Source organism: Oryctolagus cuniculus, chromosome 15 (assembly GCF_051225735.1).
Source record: "Oryctolagus cuniculus isolate XC-2025 breed Fujian yellow rabbit chromosome 15, ASM5122573v1, whole genome shotgun sequence".
NCBI classification, from domain to species: Eukaryota; Metazoa; Chordata; class Mammalia; order Lagomorpha; family Leporidae; genus Oryctolagus; species Oryctolagus cuniculus.
The window spans coordinates 33140361-33160396 of record NC_142881.1 but is presented as its reverse complement, the minus strand read 5'-3'; the positions used below and the strand labels follow the sequence as shown (position 1 = coordinate 33160396).

Here is a 20036-nt window from a genome sequence, read left to right as displayed (position 1 = left end):
AGCTGGGTCAGTCTTCTGTCTCCTCCAGGTGGCGCTCTCCTTTGGCCCCAACTTGCTGCACCCAGTTCAGGGCTGGCCTCAGCTTCCCTGACACCTTGTGTCTGTGCCACCCACATTACAACTCTGGCAGGGTGTGAGAACACGACTGCTCGGTCCCTGTTTATTTCCTTGGTGGCGGGGGGGCTCACTGAGCGAGACCAGAAATGATCTCACCTATTTGCTTGCGTGTTAATGGTCTGCCCACCCCCTATGCCCTCCAAAAGACAACCTCCATCTTCTTCGCTATGTCTTAGCCTGGGACAGGCCTGGCCGACAGAAGACGGCGATCACGCGGCCATGCCCGGGGTTGGGGGGTGCTGCAGAGGGTGCAGCCAGCAGGATGTCAGCGCTGCTCTCCAGGCAGGAACTGATGACGTCGGGAAGGGTGGCAGGGCTGGGGGGAGGAGGGGAGGGACACGCAGGAGAGCTGCTTAGGTGACAGGACAAGGGGGGCTCGGGAGAAAGGGAGCAAGAGCCCTGGGCGGCTCTCTGAGACCTAATCAAGGCAATGTGCCAGGGTGGGGGGAGTTAAGAGGGCCCATTCAAAGGAGTCCAGACACGCAACTTGGGGTAACTTTACGGGGAAGTGCATACAAATGCAAGAGGAGAAGCAGACGTTTTTACTGAGGTTTATAAAAACAGTAATAAGTAAAGGAGCGTCTGTGCTCCCACTGGGACAGGTAACGCTATCGATAAGTAAATGGAGTTACGTGTGACCCACGTTCTAGGAGGGTCTGGGTGGAATGCTCCTGGAGGTTACTAGAAAATCATTCTCAAATTCATCAGAGGGAATAAACAGGCGAGACCATTCAGACATTTCTAAAGATAAAAAGCAAGAGCAGTGAGGAAAGAGACCCACCCGATACTGAAACGAACAAAGAAGCGAGCCTGAAAACACAGCTGGTGAGTGGGAGGCAACACAGCACCAGACAGGCACGCCCACTGTGTGGCGGGAGACAGTGTCACATGGGGGAAGACTGAAGCTGATGGTGTGAAATTGTTATTCAGAAATTATAGGGGCTGGTGCTGTGGCAGAGCACATAATGCCGCCACCCGCGACACCAGCATCCTGTATGGGCACTGGCTCAGGTCCCGCTGCTCCACTTCCAATCTAGCTCCCTGCTAATGCGCCTGGGAAAGCAGCGGAAGATGGCCCTCGGCTCTCGGCACCCACGTGGGAGACTTGGAAGAAGCTCCTAGTTCCTGGATTCAGACTGACCCAGCTCTGGCCATTGCGACTACTTGGGGAGTGAATTAGTGGGTAGAAGATCTCTCTTCTTTCTCTCCCCTCTCTGTAACTCTGCATTTCAAATACATAAATCTTTAAAAAAAAAAAAAAGCAATTATAGGAAGAGGTATTAACTCTACCCCCAAATAAAACTTAAATGGATTGAAAAAACGCTTACATATAAACAAACAAACTATGGAAAACCCTAACTTGAGCCACCACTTGCGACAATGGCATCCCATATCAGAACACCCACTCAAGTCCCCCCTGCTCCACCTCAGATCCAGCTCCCTGCCAATGGACCTGAGAAGCGGTGGATAATGGCTCAAGTACTTGAGTTCCTGCCACCCGTGTGGGAGACCTGGATGGAGTTCCAGGCTCCTGGCTTTGGCCTGGTCCTGTGCTGGTTGTTGCAGCCATCTGAGGAATGAACCAGTGGATGAAAGATCTCTCTCTGTCTCTCTCTCTCTGTCTCTCTCTCTGTCACTCCCACCCCCCCATCACTGTCTTTCAAATCAATCAATAAATCTTTAAAAAAAAAAAAAAAAACAAGTTATTACTCAAAGCTAGAATTGGGAATAACTTTAGAAGTTTAAGAGAAAGAAAATTCAGTTTGACCTTCAAAACATTTATATTTCAGAAAGATGAATTCCCCAAAGTAAAAACAACTCTTCCGCAGAAGGGAAAACACCCACACTGGAGACAGCAAATGGTGATTCCCTGTGCTCCCTCACAGCTTGTGTGGAGAGACGAGAAAGGCTGTGTCCAGGAGACACAGGGATCAAGGACGTGGCAAACACATCCCAGAAGCGTCACTTCATTCCACGTGTTGAAATCCGAATGCCCAAGTGCTGGCATTTGCAGTGAGGCCCTTGGGCGGGGATGACGTCAGGAGGGCTGAGCCCTCACAAATGGGTTAGTGTCCCCACATGAGGGACCCCAGCCAGGTCTCACGTGCCGTCTGCCACACAGAGAAGTGTGGCCTGGGAAGCAGGTGCATCTGAGGGCACCTGGAGAGGGAGCCCCCTCCCTGCCCCCAGCACTGTAAGAAACTGATTACTGCTGTCTTTGAGTGAGCCCATCAGTGCCATCTGTGACAGCAGCCCAACTGGACTGAGATCCACACAATCCTGCTGAAGAAGCTGGGCCTTGAGCGGTGACAAAAAAGGCAAAATCAAGGTGCTGTTGTCTGGCCATGGGCTCAGCGAATGAAGAATGCAACGGTATTGCTCCACCATGAGGAGTCTGGCGGAAGCAGAGTTTTCCTTTGGGAGGGGCTGTTTATTGAGAAAATTTGTTAAGTATCTAAAATGCGCACTTCACGGGACCAGGCACTGGGAAGGAGCAAATAGTGATGATTCACACACGCGGGGCGGAGCTCATGCGGACAGGTGGGCACCTGGGGCCTCCCAGGGAACAGAGGAAGGGTTGGGGGAGAGGCAAAGACCTCCGGGACACGGGGTGGGGAAGGGGGAGCATGTGGAGGAGAGGAGCAGTCCCCAGTCCCAGCCCTACCTGAGTCTGACCCCCACACGCCCCCAGAGCCTGCCCCTGACCCCCATGCCCACCCTCTCCTCTGATGACCAATTGTAGATCCCTGGGCTGCTCAGTGCCCACCGGCCAGGCCCTGCCCCAAGACTTTGCTCAGGCTCTGCCTTCCACCTGCAGTGTCTGCCACACGGCAACCCTAATCAAAACCCTTCGAAGCCCCTCTGGGCCCCTTCCACGAGGCCAGCTCCTCCCCATGCTCTGTTTACATCTGTTCATGGTCTGTACTCGTTCATTCGCTCGTTGAACAAGTTTCTGCAGGCTACCTCTCTGTGCCAGTCTTTGTGTCAGGCAGGTGCCAGGTACAGGCAAACAGACCAGATACAGTCCCTCCCTGCTGGGGGCTCCTAGCTCTGGCATGCCATTCTTGGTGAGCCAGTCTGTCACCCCTACAGGAAACGTGACTCCTTAAGGACACAGAGGACACAGTAGCTCTCCAACCATGCGGCGTCTGTAGCAGATGCTGAATAAATACATCCTATTTCAGTGGAGTAAACTAGACTGACCAGCACTTGTGTATATTATATCAGTTAATCTCACTGCGTCTGGGGGTAGGTAGTATTATTGTTATCCCCATTTCACAGACGAGGAAACTGAGGCTCCATAAGGTAAAGCACTTGGCCTGTGGTCACCAGCTGGTATGGCGCAGAGCCCAGAATCTGACTCCCAGTCCTTGCTCTTTTCCCCAAGTTTTCCAACCTGGGCAGAGAAGGAAGGAGGGAAAGTTTCAGTGTAGACAGGAAGGCAATTAAATACACCCCCAAAGCAGAGTTTGATGGCTGCTAGATTAAACCTGCTCTCTGGGGAGCAGAAAGGGTCACCTACACCAGGGGTTAAGACTGCCTCGCTGCCAGGTAAAACGCGCTTCCAGAGAAGCACACGTTTGTCTTCATAAACATCTCAGGAAAATTTTATCACACGGCCTTTGCACGGATGACCAAATGGCCAAGATTTACGGATGTCTCACAGCGCAAGCCCCAGTTATTGGGCCATAGAAAGAGTAGCAAGGAGCTCGGGAAATCAAAGACAGAAAAGATCAAAGACAGAGCCCCAGCCTAGCCCTCTCACGGGGAACAGGAGGGGAGGGGCACGAAGTGGAGCAGGTGCTCCGTCACCTGCCAATGACCTTTCCCAGACAGAAGTCAGCTGGGGGTTCAAGGGCTGCAGAGCCGGCTTCACCTTTAAGACAGAACGTCAGCAAGCAGAGGTCAAGGAAACTAGTACTTCGTTGGGTGGCGGCCATGTCACTAATGCAATGGCCCCTTTGTTTCAGAGGGGCTGATGCCTAGTAGCGGCCCCATCCCACTGACAAGCGCTCGTGCTGATGCCAACACCTGCGCCAGGCCGTGCACCTTCCCCTGGGAGCACCGCGTGCACCCTCTGTTTGCCTTTTCTGTGCTGCCCCCACTGCCTCCCAGAGCCGGGCACATGGCAGGCACGCTGCGTCGTAAGCAGGCACCAGGACTGGACGCTCTACAACACGGAGGGGAGCCTGGAAGAAGGATCTTGTTCCAGGCCACCAGGTAACACATGGAGCTCTATGACCCTCCTTCCTTGATGGAGAGTGGAAGAGTGGCCTTGATCAGTGTCATGGGAGTTGGATTAGAGCCCAAGGTGGTGCCCCTTACCCACTGGCCGATATGCAACCTCAAATACCAACAGTTGGGGGAAGGGCAGGCACTGGGTGCAGCGAGTTAAGCCACTGATTGGGAGGCCTGCGTCCCACCTTCGAATGCCTGGGATTGCGTCCTGACTCCACTTCCTCCCCAGCTTCCTGCTCGTGTGCAGGTGGCAGCAGGTGCAGGCTCAAGTACTTGAGTCTCTGCCACCCATGTGGGAGACCTGACTGGAGTTTCTGGCTCCTGGCTTAGGCCTGAACTAGACCCAGCTGTTGGGGGCATTTGGGGAATGAACTAGTAAATGGAAAATCAATTCTCTCTCTCTCTCTGCTTTTCAAAGAAATAAGAATAAATAAATACACTTTAACAATGTTAACAGGGTGTAGAAGACAGCTAACACATGGGAGTTTAAAAAGGTTGATGAGAAAGATGCATAGGGAGTGGTGAGGACTGTGGCAAAACACAGAGTGCCTGCCCCTGCTGAGTCCAGCCCACCATTATGCAACCGCGTTGATGGCTGCCATGTGGGACTGCTGGGCCAGTGTGGCCAGATCTTCTAACATTTCCAGAGGAGCCAGAGTTCTGGATTTTCATGAGAAATCTCATTTTCAAATGTTGGCAGCGAATTAAAAAAATGTAAGCACTACAAAACAAACAAAACACATCTGCAGACCAGATTTGGCGGGTGGACTGACCGCTTAGGACCTCTGGGCTGCAGGGTGAATGGGAAAGTCACGCCTTTAGGTGATGTCAGTGTCAGAGAGGGATTCCTTAGGCAACAGCAGCCAAGGTCCCCAGATGGAAAGGTGTGGAGCCCCCAGGAAGCAGAAGCAAGGGGCAGCAGAAGCTGGAGGTGGGTGGATAAAGTCCACAGCCTCAGAGCCAAGGCCGGCGGCTAGGGCTTTATTCTCAGGGTCTGGGGGCAAACAAGGCTCCTGGAAGGGGACCACAGAGAAATAAGACGACCAGAACAGAGTGGGTTCCACCGGGGACTCTGCCACCATCATCACCTTCCCTCTATGGAGCTCCTTGGAAACCATGGCAACAGTGACCCGCAGACCTTGGCGTAAACAGCCCCAGAAGCCACCCTGAACACCAGTCCCCGGTGAGCAGAACAGGAGGCCTCATTGCAGGCTCATGGCAGCAGGGCCACAGGCTGTCCCTCAAGCTGCACCACCAGCCTTTATGGTCAGGCCTACTTGTCACCGGGTGCTTGGTCCCCATCCCTCGTGTGGCTCTAGCTTTCCTAACCTCCTCTCCCCAGCCCATTGCTGTTGGCTGGTTTCTAAGAAGGGACAAAGGGAAGGCACAGCCCTGTTTCTGCCAGCATCTTTTCTGGGAGGTCTTGGGTCTGTAAGCAGACTGTTCTGAAGCCCCAAGCAAGCAGCATCATGGGAAGGAGCCCCACAGGCACGGAGGTGACCTACTTAGCAATGTGTGCAGCAGGCACTGCGTATCCAGTCCCCATCTCATCCAGGGAACTTGGCAAGAGGACCAAGAGACTCATTCCTGGCCTAGAGTCCGACCCTCCATTTTACAGAACTGAGGTTCCCAAGGCGGAGTGACAGCCCAGTGTTTGCCGTGCAACGGGCAACTTGAAGGCACTGGTTTTGTCCAAAACCAACTTAGCTCAGTATCATGCCCAGTAAGGAACGGCTTCGGTAGGGGCAGACATTCAGCCTGTGGTTAAGACACCAGCTAAGATGTCTGCATCCCACACCGGAGCACCTGAGTTCAATGCCTGGCCCTGAATCTTGATTCCAGCTTCCTGCTACTGTGCACTCTGGGAGGCAGCAGATGATGCTCAAGTGCTTGGGTCCTGCGGCCCACCTGGGAGGCCTGGGTGGAGTTCCAAACTCCCAGCTTCAGTCTTGGGCCAGCCCCAGCTGGTGGGAACATCGGGGGAGTGAACCAGTAGATGGGAGTCCTCTTCTCTATCTCTGTGTCTTTCTGCCACTCAAGAAAATTTGAAAAAGATTTTTTTAAGAAAATGCTTGAGTAGTAAGTATATTTGCAACAAAAGTCAGTTTCCAGCTGTAACAAAGTACATCCACCTAAAAAGGCTAAGAAAGACAAGAACGGGGCAGGCACTGTGGCGCAGAGGGTTAAGCTGCCATTGGGACAGTCCTATCCCATACTGGAGTGCTGGTCTGGGTCTCTGCCTCTGCGCTTCCGATCCAGCTCTCTGCTAATATGCTTGAGAAGCGGCAGATGGTGGCTCAAGTACTTGCGTCCCTGCCACCCCCGGGGAGATCCGGATGGAGTTCCTGGCTCCTGGCTTTGGCCTGGCCCTCTCCCAGCTGTTGGCAGTCATTCCAGGTACGAACCAGCGGATGGAAGAGCTTTCTGTCTCTCCCTCTCTGCCTTTCAAATAAACAAATCTTGAAAAGAAATACAAGAACAAAGATGCATAGCTTTAAAAAACACAAAATGCTAAGTTAAAAAATTAGGAGGCGATTACATATGGGATAATGGATCCTATATTTTATTAACAAAGGATTTACCACAGTGTTCTTTAAAGTCAGGGTGAGAAGCAAGTGTGTTTGTTGTTGTTAAATCTAGGACCACAATACTGGGCACATTTATTGGAGGATGACATAAATAAAATGCCTTTAGTGGGAATATTTCCTTTTAATCTGCTTCAGATAACAGCTACCATTTAGATTAGTCTAGGAAACACAGAATTTCATACAATAAGCACGAACAAAAACGCACACACAGCTCAAGGAGAGTGAACATGGACCCAGATGCAGTGAACACAGATGCTGGTGACTGAAGGTGAAGCGAGCCGTCTGTGGTCAAAGCTGAGAGGCCAAGGTCGAATCCTCATCTGATGCCAGCAGTCTCCAACCCTCAAGAGGCTGGCCCCAAATTCCACAGATTAAGATGGCCGAGGGGAATGCACAGAGCATTTTCCCATGAACACGATGTTCCAACCAGCAGAGCTAGGGTGGGATTAGCAGGCTCGGCCCCCAAAAGCCAGGTTAACCCAAAAGGAAGCTGGACCTCCCCAGGGGTGAGTTTGCTCACCCACTGCCTCCCAGACAGAGGCTGCTCTATCACTCATTCTTCTCATGAGCTGCCCCTGTTCCACTATCCCCCCACCCCGCAAGGCTCGTCCTCAGCTCTTCTCGGCTCACTGGTGCTCCCTCCCTGCTAGATTCTTCCCCCTCTCCAGACTTCCACAGAACCCCTGCATTGGCAGTGGGCTGAGGAATCATGATGCACATGCAGGCAGGATGGCCATGCTGGGGCAGGTGCAAGAAGAGGAGACGGAAGCAAAAGCAAGAGAGGAGAATTCAGCTTTGCGCCTTCTCTCTCATTCCTAGCTCAGTCCCCAAGAGATGGGCTCTCCTCTGCTTCTGTCCTTAGAGGGCTAGGAAAAAGTACTCCTAAAGCAAAACTCTTTGACTTGAGCTCTCTTGAGTGGGATTCTGCAGCTTGCAACTGAAAGAACCTTGGCTGGACCGTCAGCTGCTAAACTCTTACTTGTCCCAGTTTGTCCAAGTCGTCCACCCACTGTGACGAAGCCCCCAGAGTCATGAGCCCTGAGGGTGACAGCCACCTGGGATGCATACTCACGGGTAGTCACTGCCCAGGCCCTGCCTGGCCCTGCACCCCACTGGGGTCCCAGGTGGACTCCCAGCCCAGCTTCTCCAAATCCTGACAAATGCAGTCACACTGAAAATCAACTTAAAGGTGAATTTATTTTTCCCAACACTTCAAGTTCTCAGTGAACTCTGGCTTCAGTCCAAGGCATAAGTCAGCCCCCGAATGAGGCCCCAGAGAAAGAGATGATAGAATCCTTATGTTGCATTCTTTCTTCCTTCCCAAGGAGCAGATGGACGCTATCAGATGCCTCTTTATGATCTCAAATCATCTTCCCAAATTAAAAACTTTACGGGTGGAATAGCAGCCAGACCTTGCCCATTTCCTGCCCAAAGGCCCCTCCCCTCCTGGCTAGCACCTGCTGACTGCTCTGTCTGAGGGCTGAGCTCCGGCCCTGGCTTTGCCCCCAGCCCTGTCCTCAGGCAGCAGGGTCTAAGGAGTTTGAATTTGGCCCTCAACATGATCCTCGCTTCTGCTCTGGCTCTGACCTGGGCCTGATTCTGATTTATGGATGTCTGCTTTATTTCTGTCGCTTGTCCACATCCCGTGATCTCAGGCCAACTCCCAAATCCCCACTTCCCACAAGTTCTAGGGGCCCTTGCTATGTTCTTTCCAACTTCCATCACAGAGCTAGAAGCCTACCTAAGGCCTCTCTGATGCCATTTGCCTGGCTCTTGGGATCCCTAGGCTGGACCCAACACCAACTCCTGCCTGAATGACAGCCATTGCACTGGTTCAGCCTGCTCAGGGAGGATCTCTGCACCCCAGGGCCCACCTCAAGTCTCCAGTGCTCCCAGAGCATGGCAATAATCCCAGCATTCAAACCCCATCTCTTTATGGTGGGAGAAAGTCAATCACATCAGGTCCTTGGTGTGCAGCCCCAAAGAGCTCCCCAGCTGGTGTTTATTTTTAAATATTTTATTTATTTTTTAAAAAATGTATTTATTTATTTGAAAGTCAGAGCTACACAGAGAGAGAAGAAGCAGAGAGAGAGAGAGGTCTTCCATCCCCAAATGGTCTCACTTCCCAAATGGCCGCAACGGCTGGCACTGCACCCACCTGAAGCCAGGAGCCAGTACCTTCTTCTGGGTCTCCCACATAGGTGCAGGGGCCCAAACACCTGGGCCATCTTCCACTGCTATTCCAGGCCACAGCAAAGAGAGCCAGATCGGAAGTGGAGCAGCTGGGACTCGAACCAGCGCCCCTATGGGACACCAGCACTGAAGGCGGTGGCCTCACCCGCTATGTTACCCAAGATTTTATTTATTTATTTATTTACTTATTTAGGATGTAGGGTTATAGACAGATAGAGGGAGAGACAGAGACAGAGGTCTTCCACACACTGGATTACTCTCCAAAGGGCCACAACAGCCAGAGCTGGGCCTATCAAAAGCCAGGAGTCAGGAGCTTCTTCTGGGTCTCCCACATGGGTGCAGAGGTCCAAGCACTTGGGCCATATTCTGCTGCTTTCCCAGGCCACAGCAGAGAGCTGTATTGGAAGAGGAGCAGCTGGGATAGGAACCGGTGTCCCTATGGGATGCTGGCACCGCACAGTTATACATGCTATACCACAGCGCCGGCCCCAGCTGGTGTTCATTACCCGAAGGAAGGAACAGGGGAGAGAAGGCCATGCTAAGGAGGGAGCTGGCATTGCAGAGGCAGCAGAGCCGAGGGACAGGCCCCAGGGGAGGGTGCAGAGCAGGACAGACTAGGAGACCCCCACACGAAGACCAAGTCCTCAACTGTGCAAGCCAAGAAGTCTCATGGGGGAGCAGCTGGACAGCCTGCAGGTCTGGGGATAGGAAGGCTGGGAGGGGCACAGGGGGAGTGAGGGAGAACCCTGGCTCACTCTCTCTGGCTCAGAGAAGACCTAAGGACCTTTTCTATCTGGGAATCAATACAAGAGGCCCAGTAAGGAGATGCTATCGGCCATGTAGCTAAGGATGCCCTTTTCCAACATGCCCTGCAAAGTGGCGTGGGCCTGCCCAGTCACAGGGACCACCCTGAGTGTGAGACTGTCTTCTGCTGAGGGTACCCACTTCCAGCTGGGGATGTGAGGCACCAGACACTCAGATAGTCCTAACCCCAATGGCCTCTTGGTACAGAGACAAGTTGCCACGGTTGACCTGCCTGGTGAAGGAAGGAGACAGCAACGGCAAGCGAGGCCATGGAGGGCAGGATGAGCGTGGTCCCCACAAGCCCGCGGGAACCATCCTGCTCCTTACTGCTACCCTGGGGCAGTGACGGAGCGGCCAGCCCAGTCTACAGCAGCTCGAGGGGACAGGGTTAGTGGTGAGTGAGGCCAGCTACTTTCTCAAAGCAGCAGAGTATACAAGTCAGAAGCAGAGCCCTTGACATTAGTTGATTAAGACTTAACCTTGACTCTGCCAGTAGTTAGCTGTGCAATTGCATGGGAACATTAGGCATGACATCTATAGGCACTAACGGTCTTGGCTAAGTGAAGATCAGGTGAGATCCTGGATGTAAAGCATTTAACCCACAGTTAACACACAACCAGAGTGGTGATTATCAATCTTTCTATTGATTATTATTAAAGAGGACCCAGGCTCTGGTCAACTTTCAGATCTTTCTTTCCCTCCCTCTGTGGCCCCAGAGTTGGACTCAGAACAACGAAGGAAGTCTTTATGATGAGGATTGATCTTGTGATTTCCCGGGTGTGGGCTGGGCTGCAAATCCAAGGATCTGATAGGAGCGTGTTGGTGCAGGCCCAGCTCCAGCGTCCTATGGATCTGGCAGAGCACCGGCATGAAGACCTTCAAGGGTTAGGCATTTAGGGAGCACAGGGGCTGGGACCCACAAGTGGGCCAGCAGAGGGATTTTGGGTGTGAGCCCCTGGAATCAATGCCTTACCTACTACACTCATTTAATCCCCACTGTATGACAGGCGCTATTTTCCCATCTTACAATGAAGGAATGAGCTACGGTAAGTCCCCAAGCTAATCAATACATAAGTCCCACAGCTAATGGATACACAGCCATGGCCGCAGCCCAGGCCTGCCTGCCTCCACCACCACAGCTTTTCACACTGCAGCCCTCCCAGTGCTGGCTGCCGTGTGAACATGTCCCACAGGACAGGCGCACACAGGAGAGGGAGGCCGCAGGCAGCATTTTGTAAAGTGTGCTCCATCGGTAGTTAAACCTCTTGAAAGTGCAAGTGGAATTGTGTGTGTGTGCATGCAAGTGTGTGCTTGCTCAGAGAAATGCCGCCCATAGCATTTATTTTTTTTCTTAAAAGATCTATTTATTTATTTGAAAAGCAGAGTTACAGAGAGGCAGAGGTAGAGAGAGAGAGAGAGTGTCTTCCATCCGCTGGTTCACTCCCCAGATGGCTGCAACGACCAGAGCTGAGCCGATCTGAAGCCAGGAGCCAGGAGCTTTTTCTGGGTCTCTCAAGCAGGTGCAGGAGCCCAAGGACTTGGGCCATCCTCTACTGATTTCCCAGGCCATAGCAGAGAGCCGAATCAGAAGTGGAGAAGCCAAGACTCAAACCGGCACCCATATGGGATGCCAGCACTGCAGGCGGCAGCTTTACCTGCTATGCCACAGCGCTGCCCCCCGCCCCCCATAACATTTATAAGACCCTCAGAGGAGGCTGTGACCCTCAAAAGGCTAAGTACAGCAGAAGTCACCAAGATAGGCTCTGGGCCTCCTCACCCCACACTGAAGGGGAGAGAGGCAGGGGTGGGGATAAGTAGGAGAGCTCCCTCCACAGGGGCCACCCAGCCTCTCAGAGATGGCCCTTGGCAATGTATGATGTGAGAGAAGACAGACTTGAATGAATGAAGTGCCCTAGCAAGATGGTAGCCTGGCATTCATTCACACCCTCAGGCCATCGTCTCTTCCATGGGACATCGCGCTGGCCCAGGCCTCAGCCAGACCCCTATGAGTGGCACTCCCTCCCAATGCTGAAATCACGAGTTCATGTCCGCAGAACCTGGGGTACAGGCTGGAAAGCCACAGCCTGTCCCTGGGGCTGCTTAAGACAACCTCACCCGTGAGCTCTCATGAGAGCCTCGGAGCTAAAACTGTCACAGAAACAAAGGAACGTGGGCTGTCTTTTCAGACCCTTGACCTTGGATAGCACAGCATGGAGACCTGGCATCAGAGCTCTCTGGTTCAGGAGAACTGGGACCTTCCGGGAGTGCACCCGCCTTCCAGGCTTAAAGTTAGCTCGGGGATGCCTTTGGGCCCCCTCTTTTCTCTGGCCTGAAACACTGGAGCTCAAAGGCAGAGCTCAAACTGGCTTGGAAGAAGGGAGAATGTGGCTTCATCAGCCCCTCTGCTCACATGGGAGCCCTGAGACCAGGTGAGGGTAACATGAGCCCCTCCAGGTCACAGCCAGAGAGGAAGAGGAAGTCTAGGAGCCAGAGGGTTTGCCAGGAAAGAAACCTCCTGATTCCGAGGTGAGGCCCAGGGAGGGGACGCAAGCCATCCAAAGGCAGGTCCTGGCCTCTGTCCCGCTAACGCACTACGTCCAACCCGGATGCCCAAACCACTGGGGTTGTGCAGATGTCTACACAGGCAGTGGGAGCTTAGGAAGCGAGGGTGGGGGGCAAGGCAGGCTTGCGAAGCGGAGATGGACATGGCCCAGCGGCCCGGAATAGACAAGGCGGAGACATCAGCTTCCGTCAGAGCCAGTAAGTAATGAAAACCAGCTCCCGGCTCCCAGCCTCATCGCAGAGACCAAGAAATCAGATCCATTATCCGGATGGAGAACGCTGCGAGACATGATATCCCCTGTGCTGACTTCCTGGGCTCTTTAGGAAAAAAAACAGAAAGTCTGAAGCGTGTCACCCAGGTCTCCCTGCCACACAGTGCATGGCCAAGAGGACAGGGGTCTGCAAACTCAGCCCCCAGACTGTCAGTTTCAGCCCCCGACACATCGAAGTGGATGCCAGAGGGTGGGAGTGTGTGTGTGTGTGTGTGTGTGTGCATGTCTGTGTGTGTCTCCCACTAAGTACTTCCTTTCGCTACACAGCTAATCCGATTAGCAGCTTTAGGAAACTCTGCAGTGCCCATTCAAGGGCCCCATTCATAGAACAGCTTAGCCCATGCCTGCCCGGAGCTCCCATTCTTCTCACTGCAAATAAAATGCACACAGAAGGACTTTCTCTCCCCTGAAGAATACACGCTTGCCTCCATGTCCCCCACACATCCAAAATGCTGCCGCCTCTTCGCCCCGCAGCTCCCATGGCGGGGAACGGGCCTGTCCGCAGCGGGGCTGGACATCCGAGCCCTCTCCCTCCCAGGCCCCACATGAGCCCCGCCCTGAGAGCCTGCGCACCCAGGTGGTCTTGTGCAGCTGACAGCTGGGCTGAGCGAGGAGCGTGAGGAATGCACAGTGGCCGCAGGGCCTTGGTGAGTCACCGGCCTTCGCTGGGCCTCCACTGCTTTCTCTGTAGAATGGGGACTGTGACAGAGCAGCAGCTGGAGCAGGAGGCTGCAAGGGAGGAAGCCCAGGGCGTGGACAGACACGATGTCATGGTGTTTGGCTGCGGGACCAGGACAGGAAAGGGAGCCTGGACGTGTTGGTTGTGGACAGAGTGTGCAGGGCCTTGAGAGCCAAGCGCAGGAGCGGTTCCCGCGAGGAGGGGCTGCCGGTGTGCTAAGCGGCACAGTGCGTGAGTTTCCTAGCACTGCTCTAGGAACGACCCCACACTGGGGGCCTTCCGCCCGTGGGACCCTGCTCTCTCACGGTTCCGGAGGCCATGTGTCCGGAGTCAGGGTGCTGGCAAAGCCACGCTCACTGGGAAGGGCCTGGAGGAGACGTCTCCTTTGCCACTGCCTACCTCCCGGGGCTCCCGACAAGCCTTGGTGGTGCTCCTTGGCTTGTGGGCACATCCTGCCAAGCTCTGTCTCTGTCCTCACGGCCCCCATCCTGCTGTGTCTCCCAGGGTCCTCTTGTCTCCTTATAAGAACTCCAGTCAACGGATTCAGGGTCCACCCTCCATGCAGGCTGATCTCCTCTCCAGATCATTCACTGTACAGACCTGCAAAGACCTTATTCCCAAATACACGTACACTCCGAGGTTCCAGTTGGACGTGAACTTGTAGGGGTGGCAGAGCGTGGTGGTGAGGGAGGGGACACAGTGTTGACATTTACTATGTGCCAGGTACTATGCTAAGTACTTCACATCCTTTCCTTCCAACCCACCGTAGGGACTGCAAGATTGCCAGGAAGATCACCTGGAGGCAGGGTGGGGAGCGAGAGGCTAGGGGCAGGGAGACAAACTAGAATGCAATCCTCGAAAGCCTGCAGTCCCAAAGTGAACAGCGACAGCGCTCTCCAAAGCCCTTGGTGCCCGTCTTTGTGGCCAGAGCAGTGCCTTGAGGGGGCTCTGCAACCAGCCTAGATACCAGGCCCCGGCTCACCCCTGACCCAGAAAGACTACGGTTTATTTTCCAAGTGACAGCAAAGGTGGGATTACCCACATGCTAGTCAGTTCCTTCCCGGTGGCAATAGGGTGGCACATTGGCCCAGGGGAGAACACAGCAGCCTAGGGGTTGGGTGGGGGCAACTGAGCCCTAAGCCTGATTCTGCTGCTGACTGAATTGAGAACATTGGGCCCATCAAAAGAAGGATGCCAGCTCTCTGCTGTGGCCTGGGAGGGCAGTGGAGGATGGCCCAAGTGCTTGGACCTCTGCACCCCATGGGAGACTAGGAGGAGGCACCTGGCTCCTGGCCTTGGATCAGCACAGCTCTGGCCGTTGCGGTCATCTGGGGAGTAAACTAGTGGATAGAAGACCTTTCTCTCTGTCTCTATCTCTCTCAGTAACTCTATCTTTCAAATAAATAAAATAAATCTTAAAAAACACACACATTTTATATATACAGACATGTGCATGTGTGCATTTGTGTGCATGGGCCTACAAACATTAAGACTGGAAGGAATGCAGCAAACAGTCATTGATGAGTGTCCCTGGGACTGAAATAACAGAGGTTTTCCTTTCTGCTTTATACAATTATAGGCTATTGAATTTTTTCTTTCTTTTTTAAACATCAAGTGGTATTAGTTTAATTAGCAAAAACAATCAAAAACATTCCCCCTTCTGAAAATGAAATAAGTATTCCAGATAGATGCAAGGAACTCTAGGCCCCCAGAGATCAGCAACCAGGAGAAAGATCACCTTGGCATAAAATCACCCTGGAAAAGCCTCATCCACCTTGGGAAGGAAGATGTGCCATGCCCGAGGGCCTCACTGCCCAAGACCCCAAATCTCCCCAGCAAACGTGACCTCAGGGGCCAGATCCTCCCAGGTCAATATTCTCAAACAATGATGAGGAGGAGGAGGCGGGTTGATATTTATTGTGCATTTAGTATGCGCCATGTACTAAGCAAAGCACTTTATGGCTTTTGGTTTCATCCTCAGGACATCGCTGTGAGGAGAGGAATCTACCCATTTGACAGGTGAAGAAATAGAGGCCCGGCTCAGAAATCCAAGCCCAGGCGGTCTGGCTGTGACGCCAGGGACTGTGACCCACACTCCAGCCACTCTTGTAGGAGCTCTCGCTGACACAGCAGGCCCTGGGAAGACGGCTCTGGGCCGTGCCCTCCTCCTTCTCTGCCTCAGGCTCCCCCCTCCCCAAACACTACCCAGTGCCTTCTGGGTGTAAGGTGCCTGGACTTGTGTGTGAACTCTGCTGCCCACCAGCTCACAGGGCAAAGGAAACTGAAGACAGACACTCGAGTTCTTAGCCCACGTCCACCTTGGGCGCACGCCATGAGAGAGGCACGAGTGGAGTGTTAGACGGCCCCTCCCCGCAGCAGCCTCAGGCTAATCTCCCCCAAGGCCACTGTCAGGCAGCTGGCACAGAGCTGGCGTGGCGGCTGGCTACCGCGCAGCCTCGCCCTGGCTCAAGCCTCACTCGTTTGTGCCAACTCCGAGCTCCCAAGCTGGGCCAGCGCAGCAGAAGGGGGGCGTCCTGAGCACGGTATTGGTGTTTGGTCGTCAGCCGACCGCTGTGTGGGCTCAGAGCAGGAAGCTGGGACTCCAAAGGCCTTCCTGATCCTGCACGGACGCCGTCCCTGCTTGCCCAATGGAAGTGCGCCCACCGAGAGTGTAAATTAGCACAACCACTTTGGGTGGTACTACCGAGGCAGAACCTGAGTATTCCCCACGAGGCTGCAGCTCCGCTGCTGAGTACGAACACATGTGTCCACCCAAAGATACGTACAAGAACGTCAGAAGCAGTTCTGTCTCATCGCCAAGGATGTTTGTCAAGAGAAGAACACGCCCACTTGGGTGCAGCTATGCAGTAGAATCTTGTACAACAGTGCAGGTGTGGACTGTCCCACACAGCCCCAGGTGAATCCCACAAAGTCAAGTGGAAGAAGACAGAGACTAACGCACGCCGACCCACCCTGCCCTCTGTTCCTCCAACCAAGGGAGCCCTCCCACTCCCCGCTCCCCACACGGCTCCACCTGGAAGGCTCTTGCTCCCACTCAGGACCCCCGCCCACCCCTCAGGACACAGCGCCTGAGTACCCGCTCCCCAGGCTGGCTCCTTCCCTCACCCTCCCCACCTCCCCACGCTCTTGGCTCCTTTCCCACCGGCCACATGGGTTAGGGTTTATCTGCCTGCCTCTCCCTAGACTGGGAGCCTCTTAGGAATAAGAGAGCTCTGTTTTCTGAGGTCTCACGGGCCTGGTGTGGAGTCCATCTCCCAAACCTGTGTGGGGCAAGTGCTGAGTTCGTCCCCATTTCACAGACAGGAAAGCTGAGCCCTGGAGTGTCAGAGACTTGACCAGATCTACACCCAGTCTGCCCAGTGTGAAATGAATCCATGAAGGCAGGGCCCACGCTGTGTCCCCGTTTCTCCAGCACTGCTCTGGGCCCATGACAGGTGCCCAGAGAAGCTTTGAGAGGAAGCAAGGCTGCAGGGACTGGGCACATGGGAGCCGCAGTCACCAAATAACAAGCTAGCAGCAGCCACCCCAGGACACCGGCTCCCACCACGTGGTGCTCCTGGGCTGCCTCTGTAGAGGGAGCCCCCACGAGGCAGAGGCAGCTGAGCAAGGTGGGCAGGGAGGCAAGAGTGCAGGAGACCCGTCCTGTTACTCTTGACCCCCTGGGAGGGGTGAGGCGGGGGGAACAGTGCTGGGAGCAGGAAGCCTGGCCGGCCGGGTGGTCAGCCAGACCAGAGCACCACACCCTGGGAGTGAACCCACTCTGGTCAGACATGGCCCCAGTCAAGCTCACCCAGGAGTGCTCCCCAGTCTGGGGTCAGAGTACTCCAAGGCCAGAGGCTAAAGAATCAATAGGGAGCTTTGGTCTGAGGCCTCTGATAAGGAGGCAAATAGAAATTTTCTTGGAAAGATCAGCAAGCTTACAGGCCCCAGCTCCGAGTGGAGAAGGGTGACCCCGTTGGCTTTCCATAAACGACAGGCACCAGGCTGAGAAGTCAAATACTGACATCTGGGGGTCCCCACCTGCCCCAGCTGGAGCCCCTCGCCCCTCCCATCTGGTGCAGGAGAAGAGGGAGGTGGCACTTACCTGTGCTGTGTCCCACTTCCTCCGCCGACTGCTTGGGCCACTCTCTGACCTGGTCAATATGGAATAACTTCAGGTCATCTTCATCTAAGGCAATGTCTCCCCAAAAGACAGCTGGGAAGGAGAAAACAGAAGTGGGTCAATTTAAGCTGGAGATCAAGAGAAATGGATTTACTAATGCCTCAAAGGGCTCTGGATTTTGGGTAGCAAACTCTAGAAGAGACAATGCATCTATTCCAATTTCTCATTCAGCCTGGTAGACAAAGAGGAGCAGGAACCCAAAGCCTTTTCAGTAACATATTTTGAAAGGTCACCCTGTCTTGCCTTGCTCTATGCAGCCCTGGACAAAACCAGCACAGAAAAACAGCTGTTTGGGGGCTGGCGTTGTGGTGTAGTGGGTAAAGCTGCACCTACAGCACCGGCATCTCATATGGGTGCTGGTTTGACTCCCGGCTGCTCCACTTCCAATCCAGCTCCCTGCTAATGCACCTGGGAGAGCAGCAGAGGATGGCACTGGGCTCCTGCACCCACATGGGAGACCCAGACCCAGTCCCGGCCATTGCAGCTGTTTAGGGAATGAACCAGTGGATGGAAGACCTCTCCCTTTCATTCCCTCTCTCCCTCTCTCTGTGTAACTCTCCCTTTCAATGAAGTTAATAAATCTGGAAGAAAAAAAAAAAAAACAAAAAAAAACAAAGACAGCTGTTACTCTCTCATTCAAGGTCCCCAGGATTTAAAAGAAAAGGCATAGTGTAATAGGGTCCACTGTCGCTCTCAATATTTGTTGTCGTATTTTCCTGCCCACAGGATGGACCACATCACCTGCCCTGACTAGCCCAGGGTGAGATGAAGCTTTCAGGGTGAGTGCACGGCTCACATGTCCCCCTCTCCCTTCCCCAGCAGAGAAGCAATGTTAGGTAACAGGAACTCCAGCACCCAGGGATCTGGACGAAAGATATGCAGCACAGGTGTGGCTTCTCTGGCTGGAGCTGTGTGATTTGTAAGTACTTGTTACTGCAGTGCAGCGCCTCCTCCTGACTAAAACAGGTACTGCTCCCAGAGGTGGGCTGCTACCCTGGCAAAAATCCATTGTCTTTGTGCCGGATGCCAAGAGAGTTGTTACTGCAGCCTGGTAGCACGTGAGCCATTTGGTGAGCTGTTGTGTGCATTAGCATGGAAGGCAAACGATGAACTGAATGAGTTTCCGTCTTTAATTGAAGAGACTGGGGTGAGAATGTTTATAGCACATGTTGGGTGCAATTATCTGTGTTTGAGAAGGTACTAGAAGAAAGAAACAGGCTCAAAAAAGAATGGGACAATTCCAGTAGGGATGGAAAAGAACAGTCCAAAAATCCGGGGACTTGGAGTCTGGAAGAGACGACTATTCTCATAATTCACAATGAAAGGACACTGGAGGGAATGCTGAGGAGCCAAGGCTGATTCAAACTCAACTCCGTGGCATGCAGAAATGGCAGCCTCCCCTGTCGCCGGTGGGCATTTAACTTGGCACAGCCTTTATGGAAAACTGCTCAGCAATTTCTTTAAAAAGTTAGAGATACATTTATCATGAGAGCCAGCCACCTACTCCCAGGAACCTTCCCAAGAGGAATGAAAAGATGTGCCTGCTAGGCCGGCGCCGTGGCTCAATAGGCTAATTCTCCCCTTTGCGGTGCCGGCACACTGGGTTCTAGTCCCGGTCGGGGCGCCAGATTCTGTCCCGGTTGCCCCTCTTCCAGGCCAGCTCTCTGCTGTGGCCCAGGAGTGCAGTGCAGGATGGCCCAAGTGCTTGGGCCCTGCACCCCATGGGAGACCAGAAGCACCTAGCTCCTGCCTTTGGATCAGCGCGGTGCGCCGGCCGCAGTGCGCTGGCCACGGTGGCCATTGGAGGGTGAACCAACGGCAAAGGAAGACCTTTCTCTCTGTCTCTCTCTCTCACTGTCCACTCTGCCTGCAAAAAAAAAAAAAAAAAAAAAAGAGAAGATGTGTCTGCACAGGGACACACACCACACACTGGAGTGGTTATAGCAGCCTTGTTGCCAACAGCCCAAACCTGAAACAACACACAGGTCCACCAGCGACTGAATGGATCAAAGGAATGTAGCCAATTTACACAGTGGAACACTGGCGATTAAAAGGAACAAACTGCTACTTAGCACAACATGAATCTCCAAACTACCCTGCTGAGTACAAGAACCAGATGCAAAGAACTACATTTAGCATTCAATTTCTAATAAGTGCTCATAAAAGGCGAATTGACAGAGCTGGAAGATTAGCAACTGCTGACGGCTGCGTGTGGGAACTAGGGTGGACTGCCAGTGAGGATGAGGGATTTCTGGGGGTGATGAAATGTTATAAAACCGGTTTGCTGGATTGTAGTGATGGCTGCACAACTACAGATTTACCAAAATCATTGAGTTGTACGCTCAGAATAGGTGACTTGTACAAAACGTAAGTTACATATCAAAAAGTCTATGAAAGAA

At 53.4% G+C, this 20036-nt stretch overlaps 1 protein-coding gene across 1 annotated transcript in view; it reads right to left on the bottom strand.

The window, feature by feature from the left end:
• Nucleotides 1-20036, bottom strand: part of TLL2 (tolloid like 2) — a 144484-nt gene that overhangs the window by 87589 nt on the left and 36859 nt on the right. The window contains exon 2 of the mRNA XM_070057473.2: nucleotides 17560-17670. Within this exon, the coding sequence (XP_069913574.2) occupies nucleotides 17560-17670 (111 nt within the window). The remainder of the gene's footprint in view (nucleotides 1-17559; nucleotides 17671-20036) is intronic.